This window comes from Ylistrum balloti, unplaced genomic scaffold (assembly GCF_031769215.1).
Source record: "Ylistrum balloti isolate Yb309-2 unplaced genomic scaffold, AGI_CSIRO_Ybal_v1 Utg370766, whole genome shotgun sequence".
Taxonomy (NCBI): Eukaryota; Metazoa; Mollusca; class Bivalvia; order Pectinida; family Pectinidae; genus Ylistrum; species Ylistrum balloti.
Window position 1 is genome coordinate 567,984 of NW_026782449.1, and position 17,492 is coordinate 585,475.

The following is a 17,492-nucleotide window of genomic DNA, read 5'->3' on the forward strand; positions in this document are numbered from 1 at the left end:
GACAGACAGAATATCACATTCTAGAGTAGACAGACAGAATATCACATTCTAGAGTAGACAGACAGAATATCACATTCTAGAGTAGACAGACAGAATATCATATTCTAGTGTAGACAGACCGAATATCACATTCTAGTGTAGACAGACAGAATATCACATTCTAGTGTAGACAGACAGAATATCACATTCTAGAGTAGACAGACAGAATATCACATTCTAGAGTAGACAGACAGAATATCACATTCTAGAGCAGACAGACAGAATATCACATTCTAGAGTAGACAGACAGAATATCATATTCTAGTGTAGACAGACCGAATATCACATTCTAGAGTAGACAGACAGAATATCACATTCTAGAGCAGACAGACAGAATATCATATTCTAGTTTTAGAGATCACATCCAATCCCTAAACAAACGTCTTGGATGTGGAACTTACACGTTAGACATTTCAAAATGATTCGTGTCATCAACAGCGACAGATGTAGGTCGCCGCCATATTTTCAGCTGCGAAGGAACTTGTGACAAGCTAAACTATGTTTCAGCGTTTTATTGGAAATCTCTGAGTGACATGAATAAGTAACATTTTCTATGTGAATATGTTAAAAATTAATCAACATTGAATTGTATTTTTGTGTTTACATGTTATAATGAGTAGTGTTCACGGAAAGCCTGGCCAGCTTCCTCGTCTTATGTTTGTCCTAAACATGCCAGTAATTTGGCTATTTGTTGTTAAAGATTGTGATAAATAGAATATTTAACCATGTGTTCAGTAATAACAAATACATTTAACTACTGTGTCTAATATTTTGTATCTTTGACTGGTGTGCCCACTCAGATTCAGATTCTAAGGCAGACGAATTTTGTCATCAGCTTGAAATAAACGTCTATATAGTAAAATCACTGGGTTCACATCAGCCTTGGATGTTCCGATAAACACACGTTTGTCGTCATCAGTCGGTAAGTATGTCTCGTGTAACTAAAGACCTGTTGGTTTCAGTAATATCTCGCCGCTACCTAATAAAAGATCAATGTTATAAAAGAAGAGTAATCGAACCTAACTTATTGGCTCTTACCGTGATAACCACCCTACTACCGACAGTCGGTCTCCCTAACACCCACTGGCTGTTTAAATACTACATGCGGGATTAATGACGAGGATGTTCCTCCAAGTTAAGGCGGTGTCAGTAACCGATGCAGATAGAGAACAACAGAAGGTATCTACAAAAGTGCTTTGGAATCAATTGAGCGCAATTAACAGATCGTTCCAATTTTACAAGCACGTGACCTTCAAACACTTGGAAGTAAATCTGCTGCAAAGGTCGAATTCCTCGAACTGTCGACATTGTTCGACGAGAACCAGACAGAACTATCAAAATCATTATAAAGCAGTTGGAATGAACTCCCAGAGACTGACCTGACTGTTGTTCAGTTGAGTCAGCAGTAAGTACGACGTCGGGGTTGATCGTGAGAAGTCACTGAAACATTTCCGTGATATAGCTGTATGTTGTAATATCACTGACGAGTCTTAGAAGGATGAAACAGCTGTATGCTGTAGCATCACTGACAAGTCCTAGAAGGACGAAACAGCTGTATGCTGTAGCATCACTGACATGTCCTAGAAGGACGAAACAGCTGTATGATGTAGCATCACTGACGAGTCCTAGAAGGACGAAACAGCTGTATGCTGTAGCATCACCGACGAGTCCTAGAAGGACGAAACAGCTGTATGCTGTAGCATCACTGACGAGTCCTGGAAGGACGAAACAGCTGTATGATGTAGCATCACTGACGAATCCTATAAGGACGAAACAGCTGTATGCTGTAGCATCACTGACGAGTCCTAGAAGGACGAAACAGCTGTATGATGTAGCATCACTGACGAGTCCTAGAAGGATGAAACAGCTGTATGATACAATTTGATTCATTATTCGGCTATACTGTGTCCGATTTTGTGGTGAAAGAAAGTATTCTCTAGTGTCTTTTGTACCCAGGTTTGCAATGACTATTTACACTAAGTGTGGTGATATCGATATTGTGAATGATCCATATTCAGATAACAACATTCCTGCATCCCCATCCTACATGTAGGATATTAACAGCTAGACTTGATGCGATATTCTAAGGTCTGTTCCCATCATCGCTATTTTCGTGCAAGATATGTCAGCAACTGACAAACTCGCAAAACACGCCACCGACCCATCAACATACCCACCCAACGACTCACCGACCCATCACCGACCGATTCACCAACCCACACAACCCACCAACCGATCCATCGACCCCGACCCATTCACTCACCCGGCGATTCACCGACCCACCGACCGATTCACCAACCCACTCAACCTACCAACCGACCCATCGAACCCGACCCATTGACCCACCCACCGATTCACCGACCAACCGACCCGCCCACCCACTGACCCACCGATTCACAACTTACCGACCATCAACAGATTCATCAACCCACCAACCGACTCACCCACCCACCGACCCACCGATTCACCAACCCACCAACCGACCCACCGATCCACCGACCAACCGATTCACCAACCCACCAACCGACCTACCGATTCACCAACCCACTCCACCACCCACAAACCGACCAACCCAATGACCCACCGATTCACCAACCCACAAACCACCGAGCGATTCACCAACCCACTGACCCACCCACCAACTGACCCACCGATTCACCAACCTACCAACCGACCCACCGATTCACCAACCCACCAACTGACCAACCCATTCACCAACCCACCAACCACCGACCGATTCACCAACCCACTGACCCACCCACCAACCGACCCATCGATTCAACAACCAACCGACCCACCGATTCACCATCCCACCAACCACCAACCGATTCACCATCACACTAACCACCGACCGATTCACCAACCCACTGACCCACCCACCAACCGACCCACCGATTCACCAACCCACCAACCGACCCACCGATTCACCAACCCACCGACCACCCACCGATTCACCAACCCACCGACCACCGACCGATTCACCAACCCACCAACCGACCAACCGATTCACCAACCCACCAACCGACCTATTCACCAACCTACCAACCGACCCACCGATTCACAATTCCACCAACCACCAACCGATTCACCATTCCACCAACCACTGACCGATTCACCAACCCACCAACCACCGACCGTTTCACCAACCCACCAACCACCCACCAATACTTTCTATACATTCACCTGATAGTAAGCCTGAATTGACCACACTGTTGTAATGGATACAGCTATGACACCTAGCATCTCGAGGTAGAACACTGTCACAGCTCATAAAACACACCCGATACTGTTTCTTTTAAACTTTAAATTTATTTTGTGAAATATTCTTATTTTATTGTGTTGATGGAAACCCGCAAGATGTGCCAGTCTGTGAAATTAGCCATCATATTGTGCAATTTGTCTGAGACGACACGAATTATTAACGAATCGTTGAACGGACGTGTGAATATACAATTTACTGTATAGATACATACTCGTTACCATCGTAATATGGCTTCGAGGCTAACATGGCGGCTAATTGTTCGTTTGATGTGGATGTGACGCAATAAACCACGGCAGTATGGAGTCTTTAAGATTAGCTTCAAACATTAATCACGCAAAACGAAAACGTAACAAGTGAAGAAATATTGTTATTATGATTAAAGACGTTCCATTATTAAGATTTAGTACCACTGGTGGATACATTTCATTGTAACAATTTGTGAAGGTTCACAGGGATAGGCTATGTCGAGGTACTGGGTATGCCATTACGTTAGATGGTAAGTAGAAACATTATCAAATGTCGTAAATTGGGTTACTATAAAGAAATGTTCTTGCTTTTGTTTTACATAAAGAGAAGATGTCGTAAGCAGGGGATATCGTCTTGTTGTTTTATGTAAAGAGAAGGTGCCGTTATGTCCCTTTTTCATTAAGTGAATATGTCATGCTGATGTTTTCCATGAAGAGAAGATGCCGTCATGTCCCTTTTTCATTAAGTGAATATGTCATGCTGATGTTTTCCATGAAGAGAAGATGTCGTCATGTTCCTTTTTCATTCAGTGGACATGTCATGCTGTTATTTTCCGTGAAGAGAAGGTGCCGTCATGTCCCTTTTTCATTCAGTGGACAGTCATGTCATGCTGTTGTTTTCCATGAAGAGAAGGTGACGTCATGTCCCTTTTTCATTCAGTGGATATGTCATGCTGTTGTTTTCCGTGAAGAGAAGATGACGTCATGTCCCTTTTTCATTCAGTGGACATGTCATGCTTTTTTTTTCATGAAGAGAAGGTGACGTCATGTCCCTTTTCCATTAAGTGGACATGTCATGCTGTTGTTTTCCGTGAAGAGAAAGTGCCGTCATGTCCCTTTTTCATTCAGTGGACAGTCATGTCATGCTGTTGTTTTCCATGAAGAGAAGGTGACGTCATGTCCCTTTTTCATTCAGTGGACATGTCATGCTGATGTTTTCCATGAAGAGAAGATGTCGTCATGTTCCTTTTTCATTCAGTGGACATGTCATGCTGTTATTTTCCGTGAAGAGAAGGTGCCGTCATGTCCCTTTTTCATTCAGTGGACAGTCATGTCATGCTGTTGTTTTCCATGAAGAGAAGGTGACGTCATGTCCCTTTTTCATTCAGTGGACATGTCATGCTGATGTTTTCCATGAAGAGAAGATGTCATGTTCCTTTTTCATTCAGTGGACATGTCATGCTGTTATTTTCCGTGAAGAGAAGGTGCCGTCATGTCCCTTTTTCATTCAGTGGACAGTCATGTCATGCTGTTGTTTTCCATGAAGAGAAGGTGACGTCATGTCCCTTTTTCATTCAGTGGACATGTCATGCTGTTGTTTTCCGTGAAGAGAAGATGACGTCATGTCCCTTTTTCATTCAGTGGACATGTCATGCTTTTTTTTCATGAAGAGAAGGTGACGTCATGTCCCTTTTCCATTAAGTGGACATGTCATGCTGTTGTTTTCCGTGAAGAGAAAGTGCCGTCATGTCCCTTTTTCATTCAGTGGACAGTCATGTCATGCTGTTGTTTTCCGTGAAGAGAAGGTGACGTCATGTCCCTTTTTCATTAAGTGGACAGGTCATGTCATGCTGTTGTTTTCCGTGAAGAAAAGGTGCCGTCATGTCCCTTTTTCATTAAGTGGACATGTCATGCTGTTGTTTTCCGTGAAGAGAAAGTGCCGTCATGTCCCTTTTTCATTCAGTGGACAGTCATGTCATGCTGTTGTTTTCCGTGAAGAGAAGGTGCCGTCATGTCCCTTTTTCATTCAGTGGACAGGACATGTCATGTCATGCTGTTGTTTTCCGTGAAGAGAAGGTGACGTCATGTCCCTTTTTCATTAAGTGGACAGGTCATGCTGTTATTTTCCGTGAAGAGAAAGTGCCGTCATGTCCCTTTTTCATTCAGTGGACATGTCATGCTGTTGTTTTCCGTGAAGAGAAAGTGCCGTCATGTCCCTTTTTCATTCAGTGGACAGGACATGTCATGTCATGCTGTTGTTTTCCGTGAAGAGAAAGTGCCGTCATGTCCCTATTTCATTAAGTGGACATGTCATGCTGTTGTTTTCCGTGACGAGAAGATGACGTCATGTCCCTTTTTCATTCAGTGGACATGTCATGCGGTTTTTTTTCAATGAAGAGAAGGTGACATCATGTCCCTGTTCCATTAAATGGACATGTCATGCTGTTGTTTTCCGTGAAGAGAAGATGACGTCATGTCCCTTTTTCATAAAGTGTACATATCATGCTGGTTTTTTCCATCAAGAGAAGATGACGTCATGTCGCTTTTCTTTAAAAATGACATTATTTTGTTTTGCACAAACAGAAGATGTCGCACTGTTGCTAACTATAAAAAAAGAAAATCGTCTCAGTTACTATTTTTGTTTCTCGATTTTTTTTAGTCGTCGCCATGTCCGTCCGTTCGAAGCATAACTTTACCCATAGTTAAGGAAGGATCATGCAACTTGGTGAATACATTGATCATACTAACGCAATGTGCTGTGTACCAAATTTAGTGTCATTGACCCCTCAATTTCAGAGTAATTGCTCTTTGTTTTAAAAAGTCTTGTCCAGAGAATAACTTTGCTTTCATTTAAACAAGGATAATGAAATTTGATGTATACATTAATCATACAAGAAGTGTGCAGTCTAATGTGTCCGTATGTGTTAGCGCTGTAGTTTGTCCTCATGCGCGGAAGTTTGAGTAAAATCAGCTGATGTGTTAACTTTTTTTTCTATTTTGATCTTGTGTATCATTTCTGAGTAATCGTTTTGTACACAGTGTACTATCCCTTTAGTATCAGTTCTTGTATGTCTTTTTGGTCTAAATGTGTTGACGTGACGTTACTGTTAAGAAAATGGAAATTATCAAGAGAGTCTGTTTCTACTGAAAGTTATGTTATATATAGCTGGCACCCATTTAATTTAAACGAGAAGCAGCTGACAGAAAACGTTTCTATAGACTCTTGAATTCAGATTTAATACGGATACTATATATGAATAAAGAGCTGGCGTTTTTCAACTAATCGGATGCCTGGCGGGTTCCGAAATTGTAATACATGTCGTTGGCTTTGTCAGTGATAAAATGTGTTGTATAGGGATTCTGACAGCGGGAAAACATCGCCTTCCAAAATGAATAAGATACATGCATTTTTTACCTGGCAATCCATCAATGTAGACATTTATCAGGCACTGTCTTGTGGTTTTACTGAAGACACTCTCAGATTATCTCCAACAAAATATTTGCTTTACCCTTCAGTATGTTCGATGATGAAACAACGAGGACGTGTTTTAACTTTGGAACTTTGTAAAATTGATCAAGTTTAGAGAGATTGCACAAGAGACACACAGTTGAATAGTACTCGATAGTGATCCTAACGGCTAAAAAATAAAACCTAGGATGCGAATGGGTAAACATCAATACTGATCGAAAAAGTAATGGAGATATTTCACGTGTCACAGTGACAGGGACCTACTGTAACTCTATTACACGTGTTACAGTGACAGGGACCTACTGTAACTCTATTCCACGTGTCACAGTGACAGGGACCTACTGTAACTCTATTCCACGTGTCACAGTGACAGGGACCTACTGTAACTCTATTCCACGTGTCACAGTGACAGGGACCTACTGTAACTCTATTCCACGTGTCACAGTGACAGGGACCTACTGTAACTCTATTCCACGTGTCACAGTGACAGGGCCTACTGTAACTCTATTACACGTGTTACAGTGACAGGGACCTACTGTAACTCTATTCCACGTGTCACAGTGAAAGGGACCTACTGTAACTCTATTACACGTGTCACAGTGACAGGGACCTACTGTAACTCTATTCCACGTGTCACAGTGACAGGGACCTACTGTAACTCTATTCCACGTGTCACAGTGACAGGGCCTACTGTTACCCTATTTCAAGTGTTACAGTGACAGGGACCGACTGTAACTCTATTTCACGTGTTACAGTGACAGGGACCCTATTTCACGTGTCACAGTGACAGGGACTGACTGTAACCCTATTCCAAGTGTAACAGTGACAGGAACCTACTGTAACTCTATTCCACGTGTCACAGTGACAGGGACCTACTGTAACTCTATTCCACGTGTCACAGTGACAGGGACCTACTGTAACTCTATTCCACGTGTCACAGTGACAGGGACCTACTGTAACTTTATTCCACGTGTCACAGTGACAGGGACCTACTGTAACTCTATTCCACGTGTGACAGTGACAAGGACCTACTGTAACTCTATTCCACGTGTCACAGTGACAGGGACCTACTGTAACTCTATTCCACGTGTCGCAGTGACAGAGGCCTACTGTAACTCTATTCCACGTGTCACAGTGACAGAGGCCTATTGTAACTCTATTCCACGTGTCACAGTGACAGGGACCTACTGTAACTCTATTCCACGTGTTACAGTGACAGAGGCCTACTGTAACTCTATTCCACGTGTTACAGTGACAGGGACCTACTGTAACTCTATTCCACGTGTTACAGTGACAGAGGCCTACTGTAACCCTACTTCAAGTGTTACAGTGACAGGGACCGACTGTAACCCTATTTCACGTGTTACAGTGACAGGGACCTACTGTAACTCTATTCCACGTGTTACAGTGACAGAGGCCTACTGTAACCCTATTTCAAGTGTTACAGTGACAGGGACCGACTGTAACCCTATTTCACGTGTTACAGTGACAGGGACCGACTGTAACCCTATTTCACGTGTTACAGTGACAGGGACTGACTGTAACCCTATTCCAAGTGTAACAGTGACAGGAACCGACTGTAACCCTTTTTCAAGTGTAACAGTGACAGGGACCGACTGTAACCCTATTTCACGTGTCACAGTGACAGGGACTGACTGTAACCCTATTCCAAGTGTAACAGTGACAGGAACCTACTGTAACTCTATTCCACGTGTCACAGTGACAGGGACCTACTGTAACTCTATTCCACGTGTCACAGTGACAGGGACCTACTGTAACTCTATTCCACGTGTCACAGTGACAGGGACCTACTGTAACTTTATTCCACGTGTCACAGTGACAGGGACCTACTGTAACTCTATTCCACGTGTCACAGTGACAAGGACCTACTGTAACTCTATTCCACGTGTCACAGTGACAGGGACCTACTGTAACTCACACGTGTTACAGTGACAGGGACCTACTGTAACTCTAGTACACGTGTGACAGTGTCAGTTACCTACTGTAACTCTATTCCACGTGTCGCAGTGACAGAGGCCTACTGTAACTCTATTCCACGTGTCACAGTGACAGGGACCTACTGTAACTCTATTCCACGTGTCACAGTGACAGGGACCTACTGTAACTCTATTCCACGTGTCACAGTGACAGGGACCTACTGTAACTCTATTCCACGTGTCACAGTGACAGGGACCTACTGTAACTCTATTCCACGTGTCACAGTGACAAGGACCTACTGTAACTCTATTCCACGTGTCACAGTGACAGGGACCTACTGTAACTCTATTACACGTGTTACAGTGACAGGGACCTACTGTAACTCTATTCCACGTGTCACAGTGACAGAGGCCTACTGTAACTCTATTCCACGTGTCACAGTGACAGGGACCTACTGTAACTCTATTCCACGTGTCACAGTGACAGGGACCTACTGTAACTCTATTCCACGTGTCACAGTGACAGAGGCCTACTGTAACTCTATTCCACGTGTCACAGTGACAGAGGCCTATTGTAACTCTAGTCCACGTGTCACAGTGACAGGGACCTACTGTAACTCTATTCCACGTGTTACAGTGACAGAGGCCTACTGTAACTCTATTCCACGTGTTACAGTGACAGGGACCTACTGTAACTCTATTCCACGTGTTACAGTGACAGAGGCCTACTGTAACCCTATTTCAAGTGTTACAGTGACAGGGACCGACTGTAACCCTTTTTCAAGTGTAACAGTGACAGGGACCGACTGTAACCCTATTTCACGTGTCACAGTGACAGGGACTGACTGTAACCCTATTCCAAGTGTAACAGTGACAGGGACCGACTGTAACACTTTTTCACATGTTACAGTGACAGGAACCGATTATAACCCTATTTCACGTGTAACAGTGACAGGGACCGACTGTAACCCTATTTCACGTGTAACAGTGACAGGAACCGACTGTAACCCTATTTCACGTGTAACAGTGACAGGGACCGACTGTAACCCTATTTCACGTGTAACAGTGACAGGGACCGACTGTAACCCTATTTCAAGTGTAAAAGTGACAGGATCCGACTATAACCCTATTTCACGTGTTACAGTGACAGGGACCGACTGTAACCCTATTTCACGTGTTACAGTGACAGCGACCGATTGTAACCCTATTTCACGTGTTACAGTGACAGGAACCGACTGTAACCCTATTTCAAGTGTTACAGTGACAGCGACCGACTGTAACCCTATTTCAAGTGTTACAGTGACAGGGACCGACTGTAAGCCTATTTCACGTGTTACAGTGACAGGGACCGACTATAACCCTATTTCACGTGTTACAGTGACAGGGACCGACTGTAACCCTATTTCACGTGTTACAGTGACAGCGACCGACTGTAACCCTATTTCACGTGTAACAGTGACAGGAACCGACTGTAACCCTATTTCACGTGTAACAGTGACAGCGACCGACTGTAACCCTATTTCACGTGTAACAGTGACAGGAACCGACTGTAACCCTATTTCACGTGTAACAGTGACAGGAACCGACTGTAACCCTATTTCACGTGTCACAGTGACAGGGACCGACTGTAACCCTATTTCACGTGTAACAGTGACAGGAACCAACTGTAAACCTACTTCACATGTTACAGTGACAGGAACCGACTATAACCCTATTTCACGTGTAACAGTGACAGGGACCGACTGTAACCCTATTTCACATGTTACAGTGACAGGGACCGACTGTAACCCTATTTCACGTGTTACAGTGACAGGGGTCGACTGTAACACTATTTCACGTGTTGCAGTGACACAACGTTACACGATGTGCGCACGATAGGAATATCATAAATAAGTGGTTGATAGAGCTAGTGGGAATTTCTCTTTAGTCGAGCGGTAGAGTGTCCGGCTAGAGACCGAATGGCGATGGCAGGGTATTTTTCATTACTCCCTCCTATTACATAAGTATAAAGTATATTTCCTAATTAAGCCATTAACATATAGGTTGGACACTTGTACATACGTTAGATGTACACTGAGTAGTTAGATACAGCCACAAGTGACCAGCCTTAGTGCGCGGACACACATCATATATACAATATATATATATTAACATTAAATGGACGTCTCTTTATGTCACAGCAATGAATCATTTAAAATCTTGTACCGTCAGATAGGAAATTTATTTTCTAATACTTCTGTATTAATCTCATTTTTCATTCATTTTGTAAACAAAAAGTATATGTTCAAGTAAATAAGTGTTGTGTTTGTTACTCGGGTGATCCAGTCTGTACAGATATGTCACATATATACACGTATACAGGTAAACTATTTACGATCAGACTGCTTTAAGCAGGTCCAGTGTTATTTCGAAAACTTTCCAATTAAGTATGACTTTTATAAGCATCGATCAATTTTAATGTTCATGTAATCACTGTTTAGTAATAAAATTGTGCGTGTGTGCGCACGATGTATTATTCTCTTTATTGCCTCCAGAGATGAAGATTACCGAAGAATGTTGAACATATATACAAAGCATACGATACATATATAAATGATTACAGAATATGAATAACTTAGATACACACTTCATGCTTTAGGAGTAGGCATATCAAGTGCAAATTAAGCGAAAGGGGGTATTTTAAGGTATACCCAAAGAGTTTCAAAATACAATTTTCTGTCACAAATCAGGTAAATTATAATGAATTGTTAAGTCACATGACTCCTACAAAATGTACATGGACTATTTGTTATCCTTATCATTATATATATTAATTATAATATAGTTTACTCATCTTGAACACACAAATACAGGATTTTATCCTGAATTCATTCAGCTCTTCTGCACTAATTTGATAGTTTACATTTCCTCCAATCAATATATGTAATAACTGAAGGTCTGGGAGAGAGTGTAAATAAACACTAAACAGTATATCAGTGGTATTAATTATACAGCACCACAGTTGGTCCCTCAACTCGGAAGTATAAATACACTGTAGCACTAGATGTGTCATAGGGTCTTGATATAGAAACCCACATTTGTGACATAATTCCATGGTAGTCAAGCTACGAATGGTTACCACTATTTTCATTATGTGATGTATATATTTTCTGTATTGAGGAAATCGAAGTGATAACTTCCATAAAATACTAGGTTTGGGTTGGTTATGTATTTCTCTAAACCTTGTAAAATCATCATCAAACTTCATACGTTCCTTTAGATTGTACTCTTCATATTTCATTACAGCATTATATACTGTTGTTTTCCAATGGCTTTTCTTTCGAAAAATTCCAGTTTCTACAAAAGTATCTAGATTTTGAAGTAGTGAATACTTTTTTAATATTTTGACTATGTCTGGGATGAAACCGATCTGGTATGGTCTACCTAGTCGAAACAAAAATAGTCTGGTAATGAAAACTTTATAAACAAAAGACATTGTTTTCAATCTACACAATCTTCCAAAAAATAACAACTTTCTAATGTCTATATATGCTTCGATAGAGGTCCAACCAAGTAAAGATGTACACATATCTGTTCTGGTTCTCTTTTCAAACCCTTGAATAGATTTAACAATAAAATGTTGCGCCCTTTCTAGCATTATTATTTCGGTTTTTGTCAATTGCCAAAGCTCACATCCGTATAAGGCTGATGGATAAACTTTAATTTTGATAAGCTTCGCCACTGTTAAAGGGTTTAGATCACAAGGATGTGCACCAGAACGAACAAGGGACATCGTACCCGATCTTAACTTATTACAAGCACGTGCTGTTCTCTCGAATGAGTTCTGTTTACAGTTTAATAAGATACCAACATGTGTAATGCCATCAGTCTGTGGTATAATACAATTGTACAGATAAAGCTCATTATACACAGTGCAAGTTCTACTATTTGGGTTTGTGAAGGTAACAATTTTGCTTTTTACAGCAGAGAATGAAAAACGCCATCTTTTACTATAATTTTCACTTATTGATATCATTTTCTGAAGACTTCTAAGACTCGTACTGACCAAACAGATGTCGTCTGCTTGAGTAGGAACATTAACATTTAAATCAACAATTACTGCTCCTAGGCCAGAATTCTCTATTCAATTTAGTAAATCGTTAATAAATACTAGGTACATTTTGGCAGACAATGCCCCTCCCTGTAATATTCCACGTTCCATTTTGAGCAAGGAGGGTTTTAACCCATTGAATAAAACACAACTTTCAACATTTGTATACATACATTTTAGTAAAATCCACGTCTTCGCATTTAATCCTAATTCATAAATTTTGTACAATAGTCCAGCGTGCCACACAGTGTCGAACGCTTTGTTACTATCTAAGAAAGCAACATGAACGTTGGAACCATATTCAATATTGTGACTTATACATTCTTGAAGACTGAATGATGTGCATAGACTACACAAATCATTTTGATAGGCAGACTGTTGTCTATTTGGAAATACACGGGAATTTAAAACTCATTAGATTCTTTGTGCTAAAACCATTTCAAACATTTTAAAAATACAGGTAATAATGTGATCCCCCTGTAGCTGTTGGGGTCTTCTTTCTTTTTACCTTGACCTTTATACAATGTTATAATAATGCCTTTTTTCCAGTCTTTTGGAATGTATTCGTTTTTTATGACATTATTAAATAAGGTGGCGATATATTCAAAAAATACTGTTCCACCATGTTTTATGTGTTCGTATACTATACCGTCCCACCCTCCTGCTTTTTTAGATTTGAGACCTCTAGACACCAAGGCAATTTCTGAAGTGGTAATGCATTCGTTCAGGTATATGTCTACCTCATTATGAACTTTCTTTTCAATTTCGTTCACGCGGTTTATGATTTCTCTTTGGAACGTGTTGTCCAATTCTTCATTCGGTTTATCATGGAACAAATTTTCGAAATGTGTCGCCCACGCTTCGACGATATTTTTGGGGTCTCGTAAAATTACATTTTTGTATTTCATTTCAGTCTGAAGTGTTTTGCTTTGTATAAATGCCAGAATAAATTCTTGTCAAGTTCACTGGATTTTTCTATTTCATTAAATTGTTCAGACATATACCTATTAAATGCATCACGAAGTTTTCTTCTGAAAGAAGTTTTGCTCTCTTTATACTGCAGAAAACTATGAGCGAAATTTCTAGGTTTTCCTTCATTTAGCCATTTTTACCTTTTAATTTGCACCGAAGTGTGCATTTCTGACAATTCTTTAGACCAATATGGTTTTAAATAGCTTTTGTACTTTGTTATAGGCAAGGTAGAGTTGAAGGATTGCAATATAGCTGAAACAATATCTTTGGAGAACTGGTCTATGCATTCGTTAGACATTTGTCCGGCAGGCAATTCTATTAACTTTAAATTATTTCCCAACTCCAGCATATAATTATTAATATTACCGTTATGCAGGACTTTTTTCCAGTTATATTTCACAAAATTTGATGTATTTGATGCATTACACCGATATAGCAACGGTGAGACCATTATAGAACATACAATAGGGCTGTGCTCAGACACATTCATAGCTTCATCATCTAGTACTTCACATGAATCAACTAAGTCAATCTTATTTGACTGGACAAAAACATGGTCAATACAAGTACAGTTACCCGTCTGAGGCCAAAATGTATAACCAGGTCCCTTGCAGTCTGATTGTACGTTGGCAGACAGTAGGTTCATTCTATCTAAAAATGATCAGAAAATTGTGGATCTCTCGTCATCTTTAAATTGGTACCGGGGACCCTTAATTTTAACATTTAAGTCACCTATAACTATCACTAGTCCTTGTTCCGAATAAACAGAGACAAGCGATTCTAACAGGTCTATGTGGTCAGTGAACATTTCAATAGGTTTCGAGGAGGCTGGCATATAAGCCAGAAAACAATATATATGCTCCCCATTCTGAGTTTGAATCTCACTTCCAATAACTCTCGGACTATCCACGGGGATTTCTTGAACAATTAGCGATTTGTCTTTGTACAGAATAATTCGTACATTGACTGTAGTCTTTATGTCCCACATCATCATCATCATCATCATCCGAGTCATCATCCCAGTCATCATCCCAGTCACCATCCCAGTCATCATCATAGTCACCATCCCAGTCACCATCCCATTCATCATCCCAATCACCATCCCAGTCACCATCCCAGTCACCATCATAGTCACCATCCCAGTCACCATCCCAGTAACCATCCCAGTCACCATTCCAGTCACCGTCCCAGTCATCATCCCAGTCACCATCCCAGTCATCATCATAGTCACCATCCCAGTCACCATCCCAGTCACCATCCCATTCATCATCCCAATCACCATCCCAGTCACCATCCCAGTCACCATCATAGTCACCATCCCAGTCACCATCCCAGTAACCATCCCAGTCACCATTCCAGTCACCGTCCCAGTCATCGTCCCAGTCAGCATCCCAGTCAGCACCCCAGTCACCATCCCAGTCACCATCACAGTCACCATCACAGTAACCATCCCAGTCACCATCACAGTCACCATCCCAGTTACCATCACAGTCACCATCCAAATCTTCATACCAGTCATCATCATAGTCACCATCCCAGTCATCATCCCAGTCACCATCCCAGTCACCATCCCAGTCATCATCCCAGTCACCATCCCAGTCATCATCCCAGTCATCATCATAGTAACCATCCCAGTCATCATCCCAGTCATCATCATAGTCACCATCCCAGTCTTCATCCCAGTCACCATCCCAGTCTTCATCCCAGTCACCATCCCAGTCACCACCCCGTCATCATCCCAGTCAGCATTACAGTCAGCATCCCAGTTACCATCCCAGTCATCATCCTAGTCACCATCCCAGTCACCATCCCAGTCACCACCCCGTCATCATCCCAGTCACCATCCCAGTCACCATCACAGTCACCATCCCAGTCATCATCACAGTCATCATCCCAGTAACCATCCCAGTCACCACCCCAGTCATCATCCCAGTCACCACCCGTCATCATCCCAGTCACCATCACAGTCACCATCCTAGTCACCATCCCAGTCACCATCACAGTCACATCCTAGTCACCATCCCCCCGCAGTGACAGTTGCCCCTTATAGGAAGCCTCGGTAAGAGGTCAACTCCGTGACCACGATACTCCATCATGGTCAAAACACACTTTCAAGTTGACCTTTTTTAAATGTCACCGGTATTAAGTCTAAAATACTTTTACCCGAGTTAGAAAAGTAAATATTAGCACGTGATATATTTGTTTTTGCTGAGAGTAAGATTGATATCTGGATCATTTGCCTTCTGACTATTATACTGAATGTAGACCTAATGCTGACAAAAACTCTCGTGGTATAGTAATTATATCTAAAAAAAAAAACCCTCTCAAGTCATTGCTGATCTCTCCTAAAGTTGTGTTAGAATATGTTTTATGGATAAAAATTTCTAAAAGTTTTATGATGTGTAATGAAGACTGTTACTGGGATGCGTTTATATACCTCCGGAAAGTAATAAGTATGCATCTCCCGAAGCTTCCAAAGAAACTGAAAAGGATGTGATAGGTTCTCCCAGAATGGTAACAAAGTTGGAGATTTTAGTGATAAAACACAAATTAGAGATGATTTTGTAATACCAGATGACAACTTTATTTACTCATTACATCTGGTTGAAAATGAAGAGTTAAACTCGTCTCGCTATGATGTTGAAAACTTGAAACTATGTACTGTTTTATACGTAGGGCCAGCTAATGTAAAGCGAAAGTTGATAACTACGGCAGTAAACTGCTTGGTTTTTGTAAACAAGATATTAGGTCTATTGCTAATGATCGGGTCGGACGGGATGTGCTAATAGATAGAACTACATGTAGTGACGTCAGCTTTAGTGATTATCTATCGCTGTCGTCGGATATGTTCCGGTATACAACTGACTGACTGAAATCATGGATTTTGATCCGTTAATATCTGGTGTCTATTGTAGAGTAGCATTTAGCTTTTGTACATTTAATGTTATATATAATTATGATAGTAAATGTCACGAGAATTGTCTTGTATAGACCAAATGGAGATATTGTAGGGAGGAAGATTTTGTAAAACACGTATTTGATGATGAGGCAGGTAACCTACATAGAATGAACGATAAATTAAATGAATTATTAGATAAACAACACGACAACGTAACAAATTAATGTCACTGTAAATTTAATTAGTGAATTGCTCAAGGGCTCTGCTGAACAGGTTTTTGGTAGCAATAATATTTATGGAAAACGAAATTCGAGATGTGAGAATAAGCCTTGGAATGTCACTTACTTCGAGTAGAATTTTAAAAACCAAGGCTAGAATCCACAAAGTGAATAATTCTATGAATTAAACTCACCTCAATAGAGCTAGTAAACGTATGGGAAAATTTTAAATAAAAGTTACAGAAATTATAGACAAATTATTTCATGAATTGAGAAATACTGCTAGAATGGATTTAAAAAATCTAGAATATTATGAATAGATGTGATGGCTCTGTAAAGTAATGCTGATATATATGTATTAATGAATTATACAATACTTTAAAGACCTAAACAAGTCTACTCGCGATGTTGACGACCTTGAACTGGAAAACCCTGATAATAGTATTTTGATGATATCTTGAATTGTGAAATTACTTCCGATGAAATCGAATTCTCTTTACACAGCTCGAAAATCAATAAAGCATCTGGTATAGATCAAATCCTAAACAAATATCTTAAAAGTGCCATGGATATTGTTTTACCAATTTATCCAAAAATATTTAATCTTATTTTGAATACTGCATGTATACCAGATGCACGG

At 40.9% G+C, this 17,492-nt stretch overlaps 2 protein-coding genes across 2 annotated transcripts; one reads left to right on the forward strand and one right to left on the reverse strand.

The window, feature by feature from the left end:
- Window positions 1-2,614: 2,614 nt before the first annotated feature.
- On the forward strand, window positions 2,615-3,226 carry LOC132558180 (uncharacterized). The gene has a single exon (XM_060222712.1). It carries the CDS (start codon window positions 2,615-2,617, stop codon window positions 3,224-3,226), a length of 612 nt encoding a protein of 203 aa, XP_060078695.1.
- An 11,411-nt stretch (window positions 3,227-14,637) lies between these two features.
- Window positions 14,638-15,709, reverse strand: LOC132558181 (aspartate and glycine-rich protein-like). Its single transcript, XM_060222713.1, has 2 exons — window positions 15,577-15,709; window positions 14,638-15,431 (listed from the first exon to the last, which is right to left on the reverse strand). The coding sequence occupies exons 1-2, from the start codon at window positions 15,707-15,709 to the stop codon at window positions 14,638-14,640; spliced, it is 927 nt and encodes a 308-aa protein (XP_060078696.1).
- Between the last annotated feature and the right edge of the window lie 1,783 nt (window positions 15,710-17,492).

Bases quoted from the DNA above. Each gene is read 5' to 3' on its own strand.
- LOC132558180 (XM_060222712.1), top strand. From the start codon at position 2,615: ATGACCCACCGATTCACCAACCCACAAACCACCGAGCGATTCACCAAC.
- LOC132558181 (XM_060222713.1), bottom strand. From the start codon at position 15,709: ATGGTGACTGTGATGGTGACTGGGATGATGACGGGTGGTGACTGGGAT. The intron at 15,432-15,576 runs GTGACTGGGATG...ACTGGGATGAAG, and splicing joins CTGTGATGGTGACTGGGATG to ACTGGGATGGTGACTGGGAT.